Source organism: Phalacrocorax aristotelis, chromosome 6, assembly GCF_949628215.1.
Source record: "Phalacrocorax aristotelis chromosome 6, bGulAri2.1, whole genome shotgun sequence".
NCBI lineage: Eukaryota > Metazoa > Chordata > Aves > Suliformes > Phalacrocoracidae > Phalacrocorax > Phalacrocorax aristotelis.
In genome coordinates, this window is record NC_134281.1 from 57,983,672 (window position 1) to 58,006,130 (window position 22,459).

General features: G+C 43.0%; 1 protein-coding gene across 2 annotated transcripts in view; it reads left to right on the top strand.

Annotated features, from left to right (window-relative positions):
* Positions 1 to 9,628, top strand: part of RPAP2 (RNA polymerase II associated protein 2) — a 49,402-nt gene extending 39,774 nt beyond the window's left edge. Inside the window, exons 12-14 of one of the 2 annotated variants that reach the window (XR_012661301.1) lie at positions 1,143 to 1,291; positions 1,889 to 2,096; positions 9,346 to 9,628. Coding sequence is in view for 1 of the 2 variants with exons in the window: in XM_075098117.1 (XP_074954218.1) it covers positions 1,143 to 1,291; positions 1,889 to 1,893 (154 nt within the window). In the remaining variant the exon portion in view is untranslated. Of the gene's footprint in view, positions 1 to 1,142; positions 1,292 to 1,888; positions 2,496 to 9,345 lie in introns of those variants that run through there. The other variant, XM_075098117.1, reaches the window with a different exon arrangement.
* Positions 9,629 to 22,459: the final 12,831 nt, after the last annotated feature.

Below are 22,459 nucleotides of genomic sequence, written 5' to 3' on the forward strand. Positions count from 1 at the left end.
TAGCAAATTTTGAAAGGCCAAGTATTGTTTGAATTTTAAAGCTAAACTTCATGACCTGAGTTCAGAAATATAATTTCCTCCCTCTCGCCCCCGCTTTGATTCTCTTATTTTTCTGAAGCACTCAGACACTTTGAGACTTTAAGCACTTAAATTTTGTTACCAAAACAGAAAATAGTTTCACTATAGCAAATCTTTGCTATAGTATCAGCTTTAAAACTGAGGTTTAGTATCCCACATAAAAACTTCTCAAGATTAAATTAGCTTTGTTCTAGTTTTTGTCCAGCTTTCTTAAAGCGTGTTTTTTTTTAAACAGTTCAGTGTGTAAGAAGTATGATTTAAACTGCTTTTAAGTTACAGACTGTCAAACTAGGAAATCAAATTGCTCTGATTACTCACACAAATTGCTTCTCAGTTTGAGAATTTGATGTCTCATGTGCATCAAGTAAAATTCATAATAATCCAAAATGTCTCTTAAGAGACGCTTCTATGTGTTTGGAGAAATCTTGGCTTAAAGCAAAATCCGTTTGACATACTGAGGGGTTTGTGGCATACAGAACGGGGAGGATCATCCAAGTAAGTGACCCTCTTGAATGTCTTTATGAAGGTTGACAGAGTGTGACTTCTGTCAAAGAGCCCTGTTAATAATTTGTAGTTAAAATATTCTTCTTGGTTACTTTACGTTAGAATTTTGTAGCTTTTTTGTATTTTACTCGTACAAAGAGCTATACAGCTTTTACAGTATGAATGTTCAGAAGCTTTTTGATAAAAAAGAAAATAATGACTGATATCTTTCCTTTTATATGTGTAATTATATAACATTTTGCACTTTGTTCTGAATTTTGTCTACATTATAACATCAATATACAACCGATTAGAGGCATACAAACTACTGCCCCATTTTTTTTCTAATTAGATTTTAGTTTCACTACATCTTAATAAAAACTTGTATTTTGGAACAGGTCATATTGTATATAATACATACAATCTTATAGACTGTAATGAATCAAGTGTGATGTTATCAACTGCCTTTCTTCAGTACAGTTGTTTGAATTCAGAAGCTTTACGTTATTTACATCTGACACTGAAAAGTCGCTTTTCTGTATCAAACGTGGGGGTTTTTTGTTTGTTTGTTTGTTTTCCAGATTGTCTCAAATTACTCCACTTTTCAAGAATACTCAGACAAGCCCAATGTATACACAGTTCCTGACTACATTGCTGGAAGAACTGCATTTCAGAAATGAAGATCTGGAAAGTTTAACAAGAATATTTAGAAGGGACTGCTACTTGAATGGTCAGTCAATTTTAAGATATTTTCCATGTCATAAAACTATGCCAGTTAACGATGGGTTTAATTTTCAGCATTTTTTTAAGTATGCACAGTAACTACAGATCGTATCAGCCAGAGTAGAAAATGTGTAAAGTACATTTTGAAGTAAAGAAATATGTATGGTATGGAAATGAGTGTCATCATTTTGTCACTTACAGTAAATGCCAGCTGCTTACTTATCACTTTAATCTTTTGAGAATATACAGTTGGTTTATATATAGTTGGCTTACTGCAATTTTGGGAGGAATTTTTACTCAAGTTCTACTATAAGTTATAAAAAAATATTTATGTCTGGCTACAATGGCTAAGTCTCAGTGGGGTTTTTTAAATTATAAAAATGAAAATGTTATGTTCGGACTCTGTGATATAAAATTGAGCCAAAAGCCATGTATTTTTTGCAGAATACTGAGCCTGCGTTTGGTATCCTGGGTAGGTGAAAATTTTAAGAGCAAATACCTTATTTATGCTGATCATATTCAACTGATTTGATGAATATAGCATTATAGCATTTAAGTAATTAGTATATTAACATTACTGATTTCACTCCTTTGTTCCCCACAGAATGAGGTGACCATCTTAACATCTCCTACTATCTGAAATAGTGGCATGGAGAACAAAAGAACACCTTCTATTATTGGAACTTTCTTAAAATGAAAAATGGAATTTAGTATTAATTGTACTTCTTGCACTTCTTCTTTTTCATTTCCTTCCTATGAATAAGAATTTTGAAGCTTTGTGGAGAAGCTGCCTATAACAACAGTTGTTCAAGGTATGCATGAAGACTAGTTAAAATGGGGATCATGTGAAAACTGTTTATTTAAAAGCAGTAGAAAGAAATTTGGATTGCTTCCTGTTTTTTCTTGCTTTGGAAATTTTCAGTCAAAATTTGCCTACAGGAATTGGTTAAAGGGGCGAGGGAGGGGGGAAGCAGATTAGCCTGGAGTGTTAAGAGCACTGCTGCTGATGTTTTTCCAGTTTGACCCAATGCATGGAGCAATAATCTTTGAGTGATGACAGCAGTACACGGAGGTGTCTGATCTATAGCCTGTTTATCTTGCTACTTCTAAGAAAAGGAGTGGGCTTTGAACTTGTGTAAAAGTTATTTTTAAACAGCCTCTAATTGTTACTAATTGGGACTTTAAATTATATTTTAATAACTAAAAACTTAGTTTTTGGCTTTCAGTAGTCATTTAATTTGAGTTATGCTGTTTCGTCTGAGTGTGTTTAGACTTGCCTCTGTCACTGATTATAAAATGCAGTTTAAAACTAATCCACTAGTAATTCTTAATGATTCTATAATATGGTTTATTGCATAGTTCTGAGTTCATAGGACACTGTCCTTTGAGAGACTTGAGAAGAAAGTTGTAACTGGCAGTGCTTTGTCTGCAGCAAATGCCAGCTGAGCACTGGTTAAGGCCGAAGTAAGACTTGCCAGGGCTGCTACACAGCAGCTCCATTTAAAGAGCAGAGCTTGTCCCTTTGTTTTGTTTCTGTAATTGCACAGCAAAAGGGAAATCTGCAATTAATTCATTTATTGCTGTGTAGTTCCTTCCTGGTAATCAGGATAAATATGTTGATCACCCCCCCCGACACACAGAAGCCTGTGCAGCTTTTCCCTGGAAGCTTTGGTAGAGTTTATTTAGGTGGTGCTTGACTCTTCCTAACTTACGTTGTAACGGGAAGTTATGCTTGGTATAACTTGTAAAAGCAACAATTTAGAATGAGGAAAACCTTCAATGCAGAGTTAAAGCTATGCGTAGGAAAAAAATACCCATCGTGACCAGTGCGTGTCTGATGTCAAATTCATAAGAATGCATGATGTAATCTGGATAGACGGTACATTGGTTTTGTACCATGCTGGAAAACTTTTTACTTGGTACATATGCAAAGAAGTGACAAGACCTCACCAAAAGATAAGCTTGTAGAAGGCTGAGTAATAGGTATGACACTAAGCAAAACTTCAACCTTGAATTTGTCTGTCTGCTTCTGATTTTGGAAGTTAAATATATTTCTATTTTTAGCTAGTACTTCACAGTAGATTCTGAGCAAGCCATTGTTCTGTTCCACGTATGTTTACCTTGGGGCGTAAAGATCACAAGTACCCCACAGCAATGCTGCTATACTGAGCACACCTGGAAGGCATTACACCGTACGGGGAGTAAGACCAGGTTTCATCGGGGTCGATGGCTCTCATTTGGAAAGTTTTTACACTTCCTGTCAGTTTAGTGGTGATTGATTTTTTTTTTTTTTTTTTTTTTTGTTAGTTAGTTTTAGGTTTGGTCTTCGGCTATTACTGTGTAGGAAATGTATGATCTTATAGTAAGAGTGACTAGGTCACAGGCCCAAAGACTGCTTTATCAGCATTTGCTGTAGCTGCTTTTACTGCCTGCCTTAGCAGCTCAAAAAAGCAAGCTTCCAGGATTTTTACATCTCCTCCTTGGCTGCTGTGTAGTAAGCTCGCTCATCCTTTTCCTTCCCATAAGAGAACAGAATAACCTTTCTGCTTCCATGACCTTCTTTACCAGTCCAGAAGAAAGACTTCTGTAATATGCTGCAAATGCCCTGAAGGGATATTATTCACTTACCTCTAATGATTTAATCTCCCTTAGACATGGGTAGAACACGTGTCAATAAATACAGAAAGTATACATATGCTCATTGCTTTTGAGTAGGAGAAAGGCTGTAGACTCATCTCAAAAGGATCTTTCATACTATCAGCCTTAACTGGTTGCACAAAGAGTACAACTCAAGCACCAAAAATTAAGTTCATCTATGTAGTTTTCTTATGAGCATGTTTTGTAACAACTTAACTGCTTAGAAATGTTCAAATCTAGACCTCACTTATGAGCTTAAAGCTAGTTTCTGCCACAACTATCTGTCCTTTAACAAACTTTACTCTTCCTTAACTCACTTTTTTTTTTTTCTCTTCTATGTTGTTTCTTTTCCCCCTTCTCATTTTGGCTATGTTTGCAGGCAGGTTATTTCCTTTGGCCTTGCTGCTGTGCTTACTGCTTTTCCTTCTTGTGTTAGTTGAGAGGATGAGAAGAGTTGACACTCGGTTCAGTGGTAGGTTTGAGCCTTATCTCAGATACACTAAGTGACTTACCTGTGAGCTACAGGTGTGTAGGGACATTATGGATCTGGGGCTTAGGGTAGATGGGATGTAAGCCTCAATTTCTGAGCAGCACTATGAAGGGAGGCATGAGCTTGGTAAAACCATCAGCTGCTTAGATCATAAGGATCGTAAAGTCATAGAAGTCCATTGCTGTGACCATGTAAAGCATCCAAGCCTGCCTGGCAGTAGTCCTGTAGCAGGGCAAATATGGTATGATGTGTTTCTTTTACTAGCAGGGGGAAGACCAGACTTCTACAGGGATTATTTTTTTTTTCTGATGTGTATAATAGAGTAAAGAATAGAAGACCACTTTAGTTTAAAACTTAAAGCAAAACCTGTTTCATGCTGTGCAGCTTCTCAGCATGAAAGGAGGAATGTGTGACATACACCTGCATAGCGCAGATACGGATTTCTTAACAAGGTTTCTATCAATATGATTAAGTAATCTCAGGAAAAGACCAATGTTAATAAACCCACATATACAGAGAAAGTAAAATTGTTCAAAGTTATTCAAAGCAGTCTTTGTACTGACCAAAGAGGATGGAGGAAAAGGTTTTGTGTCTATTTTCACACCAAAGCTCAGTTCACAGTCCTGGAAATACTGCCAGTGTAAGTCCAGCGTGCTGTAACACTGAATTTCCTGCACAGAGCCCCTCACTGCTGCTGTTCGAGTCTTTGTGCCCGTTGACCAAGCTTGCTGATTTTTTCCTGGGGTTTGGGGGCGGGGAGGGGATTCAGAGTGGTTTGCTTGATAGTATTTCAGGAAAGCGGGCAAGTCATAATGTAACCTGTAAATTACCAGGTATTCAAAGAGATTACCTTGCATCTTTGTAAAGTTTGCACAACATGTTATGCTTATAGATGGTAATGCAAAATTCTACATTAGAACAAGCAGAAGAGAGCTTGATTGCATTGAAGACTGTCAAAAACACGCCTTAGTACATCTAGAGCAGCATAATGGACATGGCCGTGCTGCTGTCTAAACCCAGACTGCAAAGTTACATCTACCCTGTCTTTAAAGAGTGATGCAGGGAGCAACAAAGAGCGTGGTGCGTACATGAGATACACCTGGGGCCTCAAAGGCTGTGTCCACACAACACATAGGAGATTCACCTGTTGTTTCACTCTTCAGTCTCAGTGAGTAGTTTAAAAGCAAGGCATCTGTTGTGGTTGGGGGGGGGGGGGGGGGGAGGGGGGAATAACGGTCATGTGAACCTTGGTGTGGAGCCTGTGTGTCCTACCCTCCTCTCCCTAGTTTGAGAGAATCCAGACTCTACAAAATGCAAGAGGGGACAAGCAGTTCAGCTGGACATTAAGTCTCAGCTGACCTTTAACTGTTGGAGAGAAAGGGACTAACAACATCAGAGAGAAGAAAAAGGAAGAGAGAAGGGGAGGGCAGCATTCACACCTTCTAAATTTAGGCATCCAACCTTAGGTACCTGCCTGTCTCAGCTTACTTCAGAAATAACCAGTGCTTTTAAATTTAGGTTTTGCAAATCATACCTTAGTGCAGTGTAAGAAGTGGGTGGTGTTGATGCCTCTGCCCCTATTCCCTGGTGGCAGAAAGAAAGTAGAAAACTCAGCTGAGAACTTTGACCATAGTAGACTAGCTCTCCCTAACTTTATTACTAACTGAAGTGTGGCACAAAACTGGATGGGGAGCTGCCCCTGCAAAGTGGGAAGTTCCTAGGCAAGCTGATCCTGTTGTTCGGTTATTTTGCTGGCTACTACTTCACACAGAATTTTTTCTTAACTTATAAGAGTTTAAAGAGTGAGTGGCAGTCTTCAGGGAAAAAAAAAAAAACAATGCCAGTGTGCTGAAAGTATGTCCGGGGCTTACACACTAGTTTGACAATTTGCCTCTAAGCTTTCCGTACTTGCTGTTTATTTCTGTGATTGCTTACGAACATCCAGTACTGTGGGTGGGGTTTAGCTTGATCTCACTGGGGTAGCAGGTAATGCTGAACTGTCACTTCCAATGAGCATTAAATATTGAAAACACAGAGTCAGCCTCTCTTTGGCAAGTCTTAAATTTCCATAAGCGGCAGATGGTATACAAGGCAGGGCTAGGCACCTATAAAGACCTCTGTTTCTCAACTGCATATCTCTACCACCTGACAGCCAGTCGTCCTCTGATTAGAGTCAGAGGAAGTGGGTGTGCCTTGCATTAGCAAAGACAGAAAGTAATATTGCTAGAGACTTTTCCTTTTGTGAGCTTTCTTTTTGTGAGTCTTCATCTTAGAGCCACTTCTCTGCACAGACTGCAGACACCGCTTTGGGAGATGGGCTGCCTGAAAGACGCTGTAGAACGTGAACTGTGGCATTTGTGGTGCTAAACAGGATTTGCTGAGGTTGGGGGGAAGAGCTGGAAACTTAGGTCTTCACGTAGGTCTCATTTGAGTGCTCTGGTTTCAAAAAGCAAATGAAAGCGTATGTTGCCCCAATGGCTGATCCGGACATGGGTGACAAATGCTAGTCATTCCCCTTTGGTTGCTTGCAGCTGTAGAGCAAGGAGCAAGGCAAACTGGAGTTCTGAAAAAAATAGACAAGACTAGCCAAAAATAATAATAATTAGCAAGAAGAAAGGTGAGAAACAAGCATAAGCCTTTTTTTAAACTGTTCTCACCCTGGAGAATGGGCAATATAGTGAGACACCTTTTGGGCATCTTCCTCAAAATAGTCTCCTCAGTACAGCATCACATTTGGGGCAGCATTAACGGTAGTGGCAGGCCTGGAAAGGCCAGGAACAACGGCCACCAACCTTCTGGTCAGTGTTTCTGAGATCTGTGAGCCAGATTTATCTTCCCACTGACTTTGCCACCAGAGTTGAATGCGCAGACTTAGGTCCTAGACCAGGAAAGCTTATCATTCAGAATAATGCAGTAAGTGGGGCACCTGTAACACCTGTTTGTTGGGTTTTCTGTGCCATCCTGCAGTTACACCAAGACAACAGCTCCCTAATGTGTCCCTGCTCTAAGAACAGACCAGAACTGACACATTGGTGATCATAAGGCAGTCGCATCTCGCTACTAGGAAAATTCCCCCCTTAGAAGTCCATCCCCAGAATGCTTTAGTAGCCTACACTTCAAAGGCAAAGTCTTCAGTACATTTTTGCGCGCTGTGATTACCTGCAGGAGCTGCATGCAAATATTGAAGAACAAAGCCCATGGGGTTACTGACAGGTACATCCTGCATCATTGCAAGCCACAGCAAATCAGTGCCGCTTCTGGCACTTTTTAGCCTCTTAAATTTCAGGGTGTATGTAACTGAATTGAACACATGGTGGGACAGCAGCAGCTCCTTGGAGGGTCCTACAATTTGGTTAGAATTAGTCATTGCTACAGAGGGTTTAAAGGACTTTGGAATCAGCTTTAATAAGCTGCAACCACTCAGATCAGGATTTACATCATAAATCTTGCCTTTTTGTTCTGCTGAAATGGGAGTGTCTACAAATCAGGTTAATATAATTTAACAGTACAGTAGTTAAATAACAAAAAAAGATCATAATTGGCAGTATTATCTAAGAAGGCAGAATAACCCTGCTTACAGCTGCCAGCTAAGATCTGACTCATTTAAGGTATTTTATAGCAACCATATGTTAGGCATGTCTATCTCATCTATTATGCAAAAAAAACGATAACGTTTCCTAATCAGGATTTGCCACTGAGCAGGATTTTCCATAAACATCTCAGTATTTCTCCTGACTGTGGATAGCGCTTGCAAGCCTTTTGCAGATGCTTCCGATTTGTTAATTTAACAAATAGAATAAATGGCTACAAATCTGTGGCTAGTGCTGATTCAGCAAGGCTGGCTGAGTTCAAAGTATAGGTGTATTACTTTGGCAGTTGACGCGTTAAAACCTCACGTAGGAATTCTCTGTGAGGAGGTAACTTCAGAATACTGTGCTGCTTGTGCAAAAAACCCTGGGTGTTTCAAAGTGCACACACAGTCTCAAAGCAGGAATGACCATGCGATACATTAAAAATACGTCAATTGAGAGAGTGCAAGCAACATTGTATTGGCGTAGTATATTTACCTGCATAGCCAGAAAAGAGGGGGTGAATTCCTGTCAGTACAGGAGAGAAAGATTAAAAATTAAGGTTGAAAATATTAAGGTCTTTGGATAACAATGCAGTTGGTTAAGCTAGAATAATCATTGCATTTTAACAAAGGCAGGGTTTGTAAACCACTGTAAACCCCCTTGGGTGTTGAATTCTGAGCAAGTTTTACATCCAATTCACTTTTACACAGAAACCTGCCTAAGCCTACACCCCGCTGCAATCTCACTTAGTCCTTCTTGCACGAGGACTGGTTAAATGTCTGTCAGCCTTAACTATTCCTAGGCTTTTGCTGCAGTATCCGGGTCGTCTAAAGGAGTAATACGGGGGATGAAGATGCAGTCCCAACACTCCCTTCTTTTCCCAAAAGGGCAGTAGTTTTACTGCTTAAAGCTCTGATGACAAAGCTCCTGATGATGCAAATGAGAGCAAACTGTTGTGGTAATTGTATACCTTGTTTAGGAATCATAACCTCTGATTTTTTTAAGAGAAGCCCTTCACTTAAAAGCTTTTTTGAATTCAGGCTTTTTTTTCTGAACTGTGGGCTCTCACCAATTTAAAAAAAAGTCAAAGTACATATTTTTGCTGCTTAAGATCTTTGGCTTATTATAAAATGTCATAACTCGAAATGTAGTTAAAGTGTTTCTTCATTATTAGATAACATCTCCAGAGGGCACTCAAAAACTTGGAAAATAAGTGATTTTACAGATACTACATTAGCCCTCCACAGCTCTGGGTCAAATACATGTCATCTGTGCTAACTATTCATTTCTAAGATCCTCCCAAGCTCTGCTTTTCTGTACACTGAACATCTGATGCTTCTTGTTTTTCTTCTATAACCACAGATGTGCCCTCTTCAAAAAACTCACAATCTCAAAATACTAAACTGACAAGCTGGGTGTCAAACCACACACCCCAAGCAGCAAGCAGTGCTGAAGAAAAACAGAATCACACTTGAAGAAAAACAGAAGAAATCACACAAATTGTTTCCAAAGAATGAATCTGAAATGTTTTCGTCTCTGTGGAGGCACTGTATCTTAAGAATGCAAATGCCGTTTGATGCTTTTAGTTTTTATGCTCACTTACTGTATAAGCAGAGGCTGCTCTCGGAAAGAAGAGATTAATTTGAACAACACTTTGTATTTTCTTGTTCAGATGAGTTTTATCTCTCGTGGAGCCAAGCTGGAGCCTTGCTCTGGGACCAAGATGCGTCTCCTTGTTGGCCAAAAAGCAGCACAGGTGTTCCTGTGCTCGTTGAGTTACACACCAGGGTATGTGAGGCCTCTTCACTGGGAACGTGTGGGTTTGTGTGCACCACGGAGCCTCTCTGCATCAGAGCCCCCACATGTTGCTCACTGAGAGTGCACTGGCGAGGTGGACAGGAGCTGAGCAAAGCTCCCACCTGAGCAAGCAGGCCCGCAGCTACTGGTTTGGTGTAGCAGGTCCCTACAGGCCAGAGGGCTGTCTGAGCACAGGGGAGTGAGGTGGTTTGTCTGGGTCTTTACAGGCAGGCTGTAGCAGGACCCACAGCTCTTTCAGCTGTAGTCCTGTCTGCAAGCCATCCCTCCTCTCACTGCAGCCAGTGAGAGGCGGAACAAGGTTTGGTCCGCAACACTCTAGCACTACAGTGCTGAATATTTATAATTTGGCTTGGCAATAACGCTATGAGTTACCTAAGAAGCCTCATGATACTGTCATGAGCAGTAGAAGATGTCATTTTCATGCTGAAAAAAACATGTAAGACCAGCTAGCTGGTTTCTTAATTAAACTGTCAAGCACACTTCACATTTTGCAGCATGCTCTCACCTTATTTCTACAGTTCAAAATTTGTCATGGCATTAAAAAGAAAAGTTAAAATTTAAAAGCATAGCCACAAACGTGTTTGGTGGGCTTGAAGGCTCTCTGTCAATATGCAACTGTAAGATAATGCTGTTGTGCAGGTTTCGCTGAAAGAAACATCCTTTTGTAAATCTGGTGATTCAAAGGTGAAACATTGACCTCTAGTTTTGGTACTTGACTGCTGATCTTCTCTAAAGATCTGTGTAAGAGTAATGGTGGATCCTGAGTTACATCATTTATATTTTAAGGGTTTGAGTCAAAAGCTGGATTTTTTTTTTTCCTAGTTCATCTCTATCTGATAACCTTGAATACAAGAGAGATAATGCCTGAAGCAAAGCTGATAAAGTCACCAGCACTAAGAAGCATGTGTCCTGGGGGGCGGGGGAGGAAGCACAACAGCACAGATACATATCTTCACATCCCTATTTCTTTTACAAACGGAGGAAGGAAGTTCCCTGCAGGTTAGCCCGAGAGTATCTGCTCTTACAGCCTGAGCACTAGCAAAGTACAATTTCCAAGAGCCGCAGGCTTTTTAAAATATTGAAGTCAGTATTTTGCAGCTAATATTTGCTTCAAGTGTTTTCTGTACCTGCTGCTACTGAAATTCACAACTGGGTGTCACAGCCATCAGAGCTACAGTCACCCTGCTCTCTTTCCTCTCTCTGCTCTGTTCCTGTGTCTTCCTCCTTCTTCCAAATCTTTCCTGTCCTTCCCATTGCAGTGCCTGGCCGTTCCTTTCCACTCACCCCTTCGCTAATTCCAACAGTTGATGCCCATCCTCCTGCCTGCTCCCTGTCCACCCCTGTAAAGCTCCCACCCGACGGTTCAGGTGCCATGGCAGGAGACCCCTGGGTTTCCCACCCCGACGCTGGCTCCTTGCACCCCACAAGAGTAAGAGGAAGGGACGGCACTGCCTGACGAGGGCTGCCTCGCCCTTCCCACCCTCCCGTCCGCTCATCTGTTTTCAGCACAGGCTGGTAAACCAGCCATCTCTCCCCTCGCTCCTTTGAAGAGGCTCACGGGTGTCGTTGGTTTGGTGCCCGTTTACATGGCTGGCCTCTCAGAGGCTGGGAGGACACTGCCCTGGGGCCACACAACTGTTGCCGGACGGACAAAGATACTCATATAATGATTCTTACAACAGCATCTATAGATTATTATGAAACTTGTCTCTAAAACAGATATGAATCACCCAACAGCTACAGCAGTGCTCCTGTGCAGAGATGATTAAGAATTTTTATGCAACTTCTTTAATCAGAAGAGGCCTACTTGGTTGAAAATGAAACCTCTGCAGGAAAAGGTTGGTTTTGATTAATTTCTCAACCTGAAAAAGTGTCCAAATTGACAGGGTGTTTCATTTCAACATTTCTAAACACACAGAAAAGGGGAAAAAAAACCAGGAAAATCAAGTTTAAAGTCACTTTTCATTTTATGATGGGTTAAATTTCATTATGATGAATGGGTGTCCAGCCACTTTGACACGCTTCGTTAATTTTTTTGTTTGCAAAAATTTCAATTTTTCACTTGCCTTCTCAAATTTTCTGTTGTAGGTTAGACTCTGTGAACACTCAAATGTATTTTTCCTTAGTAGTAGTAGTAGTAGACGTGCAGTATTTATTGTAAAAACTAATGTGATGAGGATTAGTAATGGCTTTGGTCAGAATTTCTGGCTCTACAGGAGTCCCCAAATAACAGCCCCTGTATCCTATTGAAAGCCATTTGCTTTTGTAATGCAACCTCAGGGAAGATTTTATTGCTGAAGGAAGAGATGCATGCCTACTTTTAATGACGTGTTATAAGAAATTGCTAGTTTCAGAGCTTTGACCAAGATTACAAATTCACCACTGCAGTGATTACGAAGGGTTGTGCTTATTTTCAGTTGCTAATGGTCGTCTCGTGGCACGTTTCCCTGTATTGAGGTGAGCGCTTTTCCATTTGCAGACTCTTTTAAGAGGATTATCAACTAGCAGTTTCATCACCAATTTCAAAGCATTTTCCAAAGATAGGTAAACCCTTTTCACAGAAAAGGAAAGTGAAAGGGGAGTAGAGTGACTCATCCAGGCACGTGGACTCTGTCAGATGCAGAGCCAGAAATAGATTCTGAGCTCCTGGTACCCACTCTCATGGCCTGGGGACTAAAATGGCTTTTACCGAAATTGATAGCTGTCATCCCACCATTTTGCAAAGGAACACTCCCTTTCAGGTGCATTTGAAATTCAAAATATGTTTGCTTTCTTTGTGGTGATACATGCTATAATAGCTCCCTTACTCTTTTGCCTAACCCTACCCAGAGCTGAAAGACAATTAAAAGTCCATTGAGCATATTTTTCTCTGGCTGTTGCTTTGCCTTGATGTTGCTGATACTATACACTTGGCTCCACACCAAACAGAAGTGTAACAGCTGAATTGGGTCAGATTTCCGTAAGTATTCACCACCAGATTTGGGTCATAGCTGTAGCTATACCCACTGCAACCTTTAAACTCGATTTTCAACATGGTTAAGTGGGGTGAGGCCAGGCACTTTAAAATAAAAACAGACTAAAAGCAGGCCATTTGCTCTGGCCTCAGTTGTGAATGCTGAGGTCTTTGACGAATCTGGGCCACTTTGTGTATCTCCTCTAGTTATAACCTCCCTGCCCATCAAAGAAGAGAAGATGGTTGGGATGGAGCCACATGGAAGATGTTTGGAGAGCGTGGGATGGGAGCACTGTGGGGACAGGGGGTTTGAGATCCTCTGCCTCAGCACTGCTCATTGCAGCTGCCTAGCGGTAAACTGGCTGGGTTAGCCCGGGTCTTTAAACTGACCTTGGGGAGGAAGTAATGTGGCCACTCTGGTACGGTGGACTATTCTAGGCTACATGAGAAAGAAACCAGGAGGATGCTGTCCTTTCATGTGATACTGTGGATGGACTAGACCAACTAACCTTAGTTTTTAAGAATCTTGCAAAACTGGAGTACATTTGAAAGCAGCAATGAAGTTCAGTATGTTTCCGTAGTAAGAGATGAACAAGGATATGAGAGACAGTCCAAGGAAGCTTAAGCCAAGTGGTCCAACACTAGTTCTGGGTTAATTTGGGACCACAAAGGAAGAAATAGATGTATGGAAGCAGTTCCTACAAACTAGTAAGACTGCAAATCTTGAGTTTCTTCTTATTAACTAACATACTTACTAAAAATAAACCCTTCTATTAGGGAGAAAAAAAAAAGCAGGAACAAGTACATGTATTGAAATCCAGCTTGCTGATGAATCTCAAAGCCGAACCCAGTAGTAAATGGGGCTGACTACGAGCAAAGATTGTATGGGTTAGTTCTTGGTGAAAAATGCTTCTCAGTAGGTGGGTTGGTGGGGTGTGTTGTTCTATTATTTTTAAATCCAGACCATCAGTGTGGAGGTATTTTTATTCAGTGAATTGCATGAGCACACCAGGCAAGGTCCATACAGTGTGTGCCAGAGCAGACCAACAGCTTTTGCTGGACTTGCCAGCTTAGAGCCCCAGTTCAGAGACAGGGATAAGGAAATGCGGACATCAACCACTGTGTGAAAACTTCAGGAGCGCAAGCATAAGAGAGAAAACATGAGCAGAGGTTTAGGGAAGAGAAGGAGGATGACAATAGAGGTTTGGTAGAGAAGGAGGGAGCCGCAGATAAGCTCACAGTGAGGAGCAGAAAGGGGTATGAGGAAGAAGTTGCAATGCTAGAAATAGTGAACAGTGGAATTGGCAGAGAACATCAGAGCGTGTGGAACAGTAGGGTGATAAGGAGCGTGGGTCAGTGTTACGGAGTGATCTGAACCACACAGTCACAAAATGCATTTTAATACAACCAGATGCAAGAGACCCCACCGGGAGAAACGAAAGCAAGCTCCTGTGGTGGGATGAGAATCTGCCTCTGAAAGCATGAAGTTAGCCTGGACAACTAAATGCTCAGCACAAAAGCGTAATTTTGGTTTTAGCATCTGCATCTACATCTCAATGTTATGTACTAGTTATCTCTATACTAACATTTCTATAAGTACAGTTGTAATTATAAATAGGAGAACCACCACAAAAATCAGCGTAAGCATCATAGACCTGTGAAACCAATGCAGAGCAAGCCGCGTTGCAGATGGTGAAATACAGTGTTGTGTGGGAGTTAACGATTTCCACATTAACGTTATTCAATCACAGTGGCCCATTTTCACATAGCTTGCTGAACTTCAGAAAGTTTGCACAAAGGTTAAGGTTTGACATTTTGAGACAGAATAGCTTAGTCCTCTATCCTCTAGTGAGAGCTACAGTTGATAATCAATAATAGAAGAGAAACACAGACCCTTACTTCATCCCTTTCCAGCATGGAAGCACTGAAAACATGCCTTTTTTTGACACAAATGCTTATTCTGAGGTCTTCGTTACCAGGATTTCCAGTAAAATAGCCATAGGCAAGAAAGCACTTAATCTGACTGTTACATTAGGCTTCCTGAAAACACATGTAGGTGCAATTGTGAGTGCAGGCATAAGAAAATGTCCTCAAACGTCTAATGGACTAACAGAATGATATTTCTATCAATATGTAAGGTTGTAACGAGGTTCTACATAAAGGGCAGTCATTTCATGCCTAAGGATTGCTTTTATTTTTTTAACTGGTGTAACTTCTGTGCTAGTTTATGCAAAGCATGCCTCTAAGAATGAAACAGATTGAGACAGGGCATAACGCCTTGCTCACAGCAGCATAATTCATGGCTGCACTCAGAAATCACTTCTCTCTTTAGCTTTAGGTATTAGTTCAGAGATGCTTACTTCTAGAAAGCAATATTCTCTCTGAAAAACTCAGTTCGACAGATCCCTAATTATGTGTTTTGCTAATTTATTGCTGCTGCACATCTCTTATTTCTGCAATACAGGGTGGATACAGCACATCTTCAGCATTATTACCATCACAGAACCACCATATCTGTAGGTGTTTGCAGCACTTCTTAATCAGAACTTTCCAGTTCTAACAGGACTGGTACAATAATTTACTCCTAACACCTAAAATAGACATCCTTCCACTGGACTATTTCCCCATCAAAAGATACACATCCTCCATCATAATATGCTTTGGGGTAAACTGTTACCTTCTGAAATGGGTTCCACCACCTTTCACTGCAAGTTTTCTTGTCCTCGCTTAATGCTCACAAATGGGTGTGAGCCACAGATGCTCACATATGTGGCTGTTGCGGATATTCTCGGTTTTCAGAGCTGGGGGCACAGAGCACACATTGCCCACGGCAGTGACACACTCACTCTGTGCCAGAGCAGAAGTCCAACCTGACTGTAACAAACCACACAGCACCTCCGAACCCAAAGTCAGACCGGGCTCTGCATCACACCAGCTGCCACGAAGCCGCTTGGCAGCTTGTTAGCAGCACGACTGCTAGTCAAGCTTCCCACTGCATGCATGCTAACATGGGAATGGTACATACATACAGGGAAGTGGTACCCTGTAAAGCTTCCTGCCTTTCCCACTTACATACCTATCAACCTTTGCAGCCAATGAGACAGGGATCATACAGAGAAACACCTTCTGTGTCACCCAGTCTCACGTCCTCCCAAAGCAGGTCAGCCTGGAGTGTATCCTCTGGATAGAGATCAGCCTGTGGTCCTGCAGTCAGAGCTCATACGGTGATGGATGTGCACAAGCAGCACTGAAAATGCTGGCATTTCCATGAGACACCTGCCTTTGCAACCATAAGCATGTTCATTTATTAAGTGTTCGCCGCATTTTCCTTTCCCCCAAAACCTATTAGTAGAAAAGCTGTTGTGTGGCAACAAGGCTCCTTTTACAGCATGACTATAGCTTCCAGGCTCCAGCTCCCCGAGTCGTGCGCACATCCTGTCCCTTCACATTTCCAATTCCAGGGTCCTCGTCCCGGATTTCAGAGTCTCCTAATTTTAACCTGCCCTTGCTCCCCTATGCTCCAGGAATCCTCCACCTGTATTAGGCAATTTGTCCCACCCTTCTCACCGTGGCACTTGGAGTCCTGATGCTGTGGGGGGAGGAGGACGACCCTGGAGGTTGCCTGCGTGCTCTCACCTCTGCCTCCTCAATGCAAGGAACCATCTTAAGGCAATTTAACTGCAGAGACCTTGAAAGTAGCCACCAAACCCATATGAATTGGGGGTTCACAGCTTGCAGTAGGTCTTGCAGGTTGGACAGAGGTAGAACCCTGATACTAAATTCACCATCTGTGCTACAGCCTTGATCCCGATGTCCTGGAGCAATGGAAAAGCAGCAGAGGTACCAAACTGTTACCCACCACCAACACAGTAGGAATCAAAAGACCTCTGGTCTGTGAGCCAGCCCCGAGTCTGTAGCTGAAGCCAGCCGCACAGCAATTCCCTGGTACGTAGTGGAGAGTCACTGCTTTGCTCTAGGAAGGGACCACAGCAAACCCAGTGGTGTCATCCAGACATCACTCGCAGGCATGCACATACAAACATGACGTAGAGATAATTGGTCATTAAGGAAAGTCCGTACTCCCTAGTCTCCCCCGGTACAGGCACCATTTCCCTATCACACACCTTGAGGGGTAAAGGATCAAAGTGCCCAGCTCAGAAGAGCAGCTTGAGAAGGGTGAACTCTTTCAGGTGCCATTCCCCCCTCAGGACAAAGCAGTTCTGCAGGGACTCTCTGCAGAGAGTGTGGGGAGAAGGGAAGACATCCCACCCAACATGCCACGAGAGGGAACTGCAGCTTCATAAAGAGAAGGGCACAGAGCCAGAATGACATTTCCCCAAGACCTCGTTCACAGAGATTGCTGAACCACGGTGACTGCCTGTAACCCAAGCAAACAACATAAAAGTTCAAGCACCAACATAAGAGAGTTCAACCCGCATTGTTAGTATGACAGTTATAGGCAAATGAGAACAGGGGCCATAGCACCTTCTGTTAGGCAACTTTTAAACACACTGTGTTTCCTATAATCTTAACATACAGCAATCACCAGGAATAACTTCTCTTAGCCTGTAAAGACTGCTAAGTCACCCACAAGAAAAAGAGCCAGCACTCAACAAATCTGCTTTTTAAATGCAGCAAAGAGATCCCCAAAAAGGCAGTTGAAATAAATACCTGCTATGAAAGAGGAGAGGACTTGTCAAACCCTGCTGTGTGCGTTCTGCTAATTGGACCAACCCACACCCCAAAGCACAGAGCACTTAGGCAGGATGTAATCCCACTGCAAGGAGGCTGCTGTCCCACATTAACCTCCCCTCTTTGCTGAGGTCTGTTTCTGATCAGAAATGGGTTCATCCTTCACCCTGGTTCCTGAGGATTAACTGTTTTGTGCAAGCATTGGATATGCTGCTTCCAGTTTAACACAATGAATTTTAGGCTGATCACAATCTTATGTGCAGCTACTGAGTGCCAGTTCTTTCTCCAGGAGGGTTTAAGAGTAGCCCTTAGTGTTATGTGAGTTCCCGGCCTTGAGGAAGAGCAGAGTGAAAAATAGATGCTGCCATAAGCACAAACCCAAAATGTGCTCACCCACGCAGAATTGCAGCAGAAGTACTGGAGATAAGAGTGACGCCTACTGACCTGGCATTTCCAATAGTCAGCAGTGACCAGGAAACAACCGTTTTCCCCCCGTAGATGGATCATTGCTGAGTTTAGCCTGCAGAAGCACCCCACCAGCACCAGTGAGGCTTTTGCTACATCGGTTAGATGCAGTCCACCTGTTTATTGACTGGGTTATGGAGCTACAAACAGGTTCAGTTCAGAGCACAGACCATTCAGATTTACCCTAAATATGACAGATTAGATATAGGTCATGCCACAGTCAGGTTCTTGCTCTTGATTTCAGTTAGAGTAAGACAAATCTGTCACATGTGAGTCAGCTCCTAAATGCTCTTGGGGCAATGGGAGTTTGCCTATATACAGAACTATATAAATACAAAAAAAGAAACTAAAGATTTGACCTTTGTTTACCCAAGGGAGTCTCAACTGACCAAAAGGCAAGTCAGATTTTAATACCATTTCTAGGATTGATTCAGCTCTGAATTAGGCCAGCTTCTACAACTCAACTGCAAGTATAGCACGTCTGTCGGCAGGAAGCCTACTCAGAGACTGCAGGGGCACCAGGAACCCACAAGTCACACAAAATAAACAGTTTGGTGCAAAAATCTGGGACAGGAGCACAACCAGCATGGCAGATCGCACTGATTTATTCACCGTCTCTGCTCCAGCAAGGAGCCCTCTGCTGCAAACGTCTCTGCCACGTCCGGCTGCCCCAGGGGAATGCCCAGCAGGTTGGAGAAAGTGCGCAAGCGATGCCAGCCCCCCAGCAGCACTGGCGATGTGTCAGGCCCTGTCTGCACAAGCATGCAGGGGCCAGTCACCCAGGGCGCCATCTGAAACTATCACCAGCAGCAGCAGTGCAGGACCAGCAGTGTCAGAGACACCCTGTCACAAAGCTCGGGGTCCCTTTGCCCACATGTATGTCCAAGACCAAGCCTCAATGAGAGTACTTTTCCCTTTAGTCAGAATTTCATTACCATCTTTGTAATACCATGGGCAAATATTGACTTGGATCCAACAGACTGAAAATATTTGGTTTGCACCAGATGCAGCGCGTATATATCTTTGAAACATTAGCTAAAGGAGTGATTTGGAAAAATAAAAACTCTAGGTGGATGTGTTTACTTTGCAAGGTTGTTTGCGTTGTGCTCAGATCCCGACAAGTGTGCGTGAAGGTTTTAACCACAGGAAGAAAGCCAGCTGTAAGTGCTGCAACGCACGGTAAAACTGTGTGCACGCACGTGCATTCCTGCATCTGCAACCTACCCACACAATAGCTGAAGGGCTGAGGATCACCGGTGAGTACGTTAACGAATCCATACGCTCCCTCCCTGAAGAGACCTGGAAAGGTCTGTTAGGTGAAGAAGAAATTACTGTCCTTACCGCTTCAGGGCAGGTCCTCCAAAGTACTTGGCATCTAACGCTGGGCCTGCTTTTTCCAAGAACTTGGGCATTGTTTCCCTGGCTCCCAGCTGACAGCAGCTTTTGGGAATGCTGACACTGTTCCAAGGGAAGGGAAGGTAACTTTCCCCTCCTCTCCCATTTCTCTTGCCCCACCTTATTAGAAAGAGTTCTAGTAGAAAGCTAAAAAATACATATCTAAGCAGAGAACGAGCTTTTGTCACAAGGTTGGAAGCACCAGAGAGGTAATTTGAGTGGTTTAAGTTGCTTCAGTTTTCAATTCTTAGGTCCCTCCCCATCCCGAGTGTCAATTCCCCATGCATGTCTTCACTCTCCTGCTGAAAATCATCAGACAGGTGTGGCTTCAGCCATTGCCAAGCCTGCTTTATGGAAAGTAGGAGGGAGAGAGGACATGGGAACTAGAGCAAAAGCGCTTCAGCACCATTCAGTAACCTATGGATATTCCTTTTCTCCAATAGTTTCATTCTGGGAGTTGATGGGCATTTATTTCAGGGGCCTTAGAGAAGGAACAGGAGTGTGAAGTTCTATGCTTATTCAGTAAATACGGAAAAGAAGGAAAGAAAAAAAACACTAGACTTGTGTTCAGTACGTTCACAGGAATAAATATTTGTTTTCTGGACAACTTAGGGCCAAACACAATAGGTCAACGTTTGTAGAGAACAGAATTATTGTTTGGGACTGTTGGACTGTAAATGTATAGTGATGCTTTTTGACCACTTCTCTTAAAATAATCCTCTTTAAGTCTGCAACACATCCCAGGCAGCACTTGAGAAGTAAAAGAGTAACATTTTGCCGAGTCTTTTTCCACAAGTGAATCTCTTCATCAGATATACGACACCTGACACCTGGGGCTCTTGTGCCCTCTGAACAGTCAACAGATATTGCCCAGAGCAACGACAATGTGCACGCCACACACTGATCTGCATGTACACCTACCTCTAATGGATTGCCTCCCAACCCCACTGGAAATTCAGGGGTGTTTGAGCTTTCCTGGTCATGAAAGACCACCACAGCAGCCAACCTATCCCTCCAGACAGCTTACCTACAGGCTCACTGTGAATCCCTGCAGGAAATTAGCCCTGAAAACTTTACTCAGATGCTAAGCTTGCATTGAAATTAATCTGACAACACTTGGGAGCTGCAGGAGCATCACACACACACCCCGAAAGGGGAGTTACAGATTGGTTTCAACGTGATGATCAGTTAAACCAACACTAGAAGAGAGATTGAAACTTTGGCCATATGTTTCCTTGAAAACATTCCCTTGTGCCACAAGTTCACTACCAGAGACCAAGATGTTTCACAGTAATATACCACGGGTTCAGGAACTAAGGTTATTTCAGAGGACCCCGAAGAAAGATACTTCTCCATACTCATGGTAAGGTGGTTAAGCTCAGGCCACAGCGTCACAGCAGCACGCAGAGCCTCCTAACACAGCGGTAAATCCGGAAAGGCCACTTTGAGGTTTTCCCCTGCCAAGGAAACTCTTCAGATACAGTCAATATGCCTCATACCTGGAGGTTTCTGAGCCATCATTCCCACCAGCAATGCTTTACACAGCCCCCTCCCCAGCTAATTATTGATGGTCCAGCACACTCTTAGCTCTGCGTGTCCGAGTGAGTTCAGCCTAGGTTTTCCTTCCTCAGGATCGCAGCATGTATTTGAGTACTCCATCTCCCAAGTCACATTCAGGTCATATTCCCCTTTCAAGATGTTTGAGGCATTTCCGTGGAGGAATCAAATCGCTCCAGCACCACCTCACGAATCCTTAGCCTGACCTTTCTGGCTACAGCTGCCCGGAGCCTGGACATGCCAGAGGCACTTGCTGTGCATGCATTTTCTCTCAAGTATTGTGGTGGAGTTTTCTCCACCTCTTTGTCAACCGCTGTTACAACATACAACCGAGCACCACCGTTTGCAAGATGTGCAATTACCCTGTTTGAAATTTCTCTTTCAAGTTTATAGGACTGCAAATGCACAAGGCGTCCTTAGCAGGTCTCTGTTGCTGCAGATGGGCGGAGTTCAACAAGATCTCCCCTGACCCACAGCTTTCTCATACTAATGGCATCTTCCCTACATCCCACTGCTCCTCAGCCCTGACCAGCCTTTACACAAAGGAGCATTTTAATTTCGTTTTGTCCTACAAAAGTGAATTTCGGTCTTCAGGGCATCATATAAAGCTGTTAAGTGAGATTCTCTGTCACACGAAGATAGCTTTGTACGAGGCTAACAATACAAAGGGTCTTTGAAAAGCTGTTTTACTGCTGGATGAGGAATTAGGCCCATTTCACACTTGTTTAAGTTGACAAACTACTTTGTTATGCTGTGAAGAACATTAAACCTCCCAGAAGCATGGCTAGGGCAGCTGTGGTGTCAATGTGATCAGAGATCATGCCATGTCCCCTGGCTACTGTGGGCTGTGCTAAAGGGGTACATCAGCTCCTTTAGCCTGTATACCCAATTTCAGTCACCAGTCTTTATCCAAAGTAAACATAAGAACACCCCTTTAGAGCAAAGGGGCTGAGATAATAGGAAACAGAGCACCCAAAACACAGGCCAGATGTGTGCTGTGCGGTCACAGGTCTGTCCCTGCCATGCACCAGTCTGGCTGGGAGCCCACATGCAGAAGCCAGCTCTTAGCAAGGGCATCTGCCACCAGCTCTCACATAGACATGACCCCCACCTCTCACATCATAAAGGGTCGTAGGAAACACACAGCACTGAGTCCCCCTGCAGCAGCAGAGAACAGGCGCAACCACACCTGCAGCCCAGCTAGGAGAAAGACAAGAAGCAGCTTTTTGCGTAGGAAGCGAGACCAAATATTTGTTGGCTTCCACAACATTCAGGAAAATAAAGCGCAGGGAAACAAGGGGTTTTTGTTGTTGGAGATTTTTCCCTTTTTATCCCCCTGCCCACAAAACAAAGCCCACCAGACCCCCAGCATTGCCAGGTCACTCTGGTCAAGAGGCAGTGGTACCACCATCGGAGGCTTGATTCACAGAATCACAGGTTGGAAGGGACCTCAGGGATCATCTAGTCCACCTGCTAATACTTGTGCCCTCAGGGAGCTTCACTGATTATCAGCTGAATTCCCACCACGCAGCTAACTAGGACAGGGATCAGACAGAGGGCAATAACATTTACCTAGAAGATCCTCACTACCAGCAA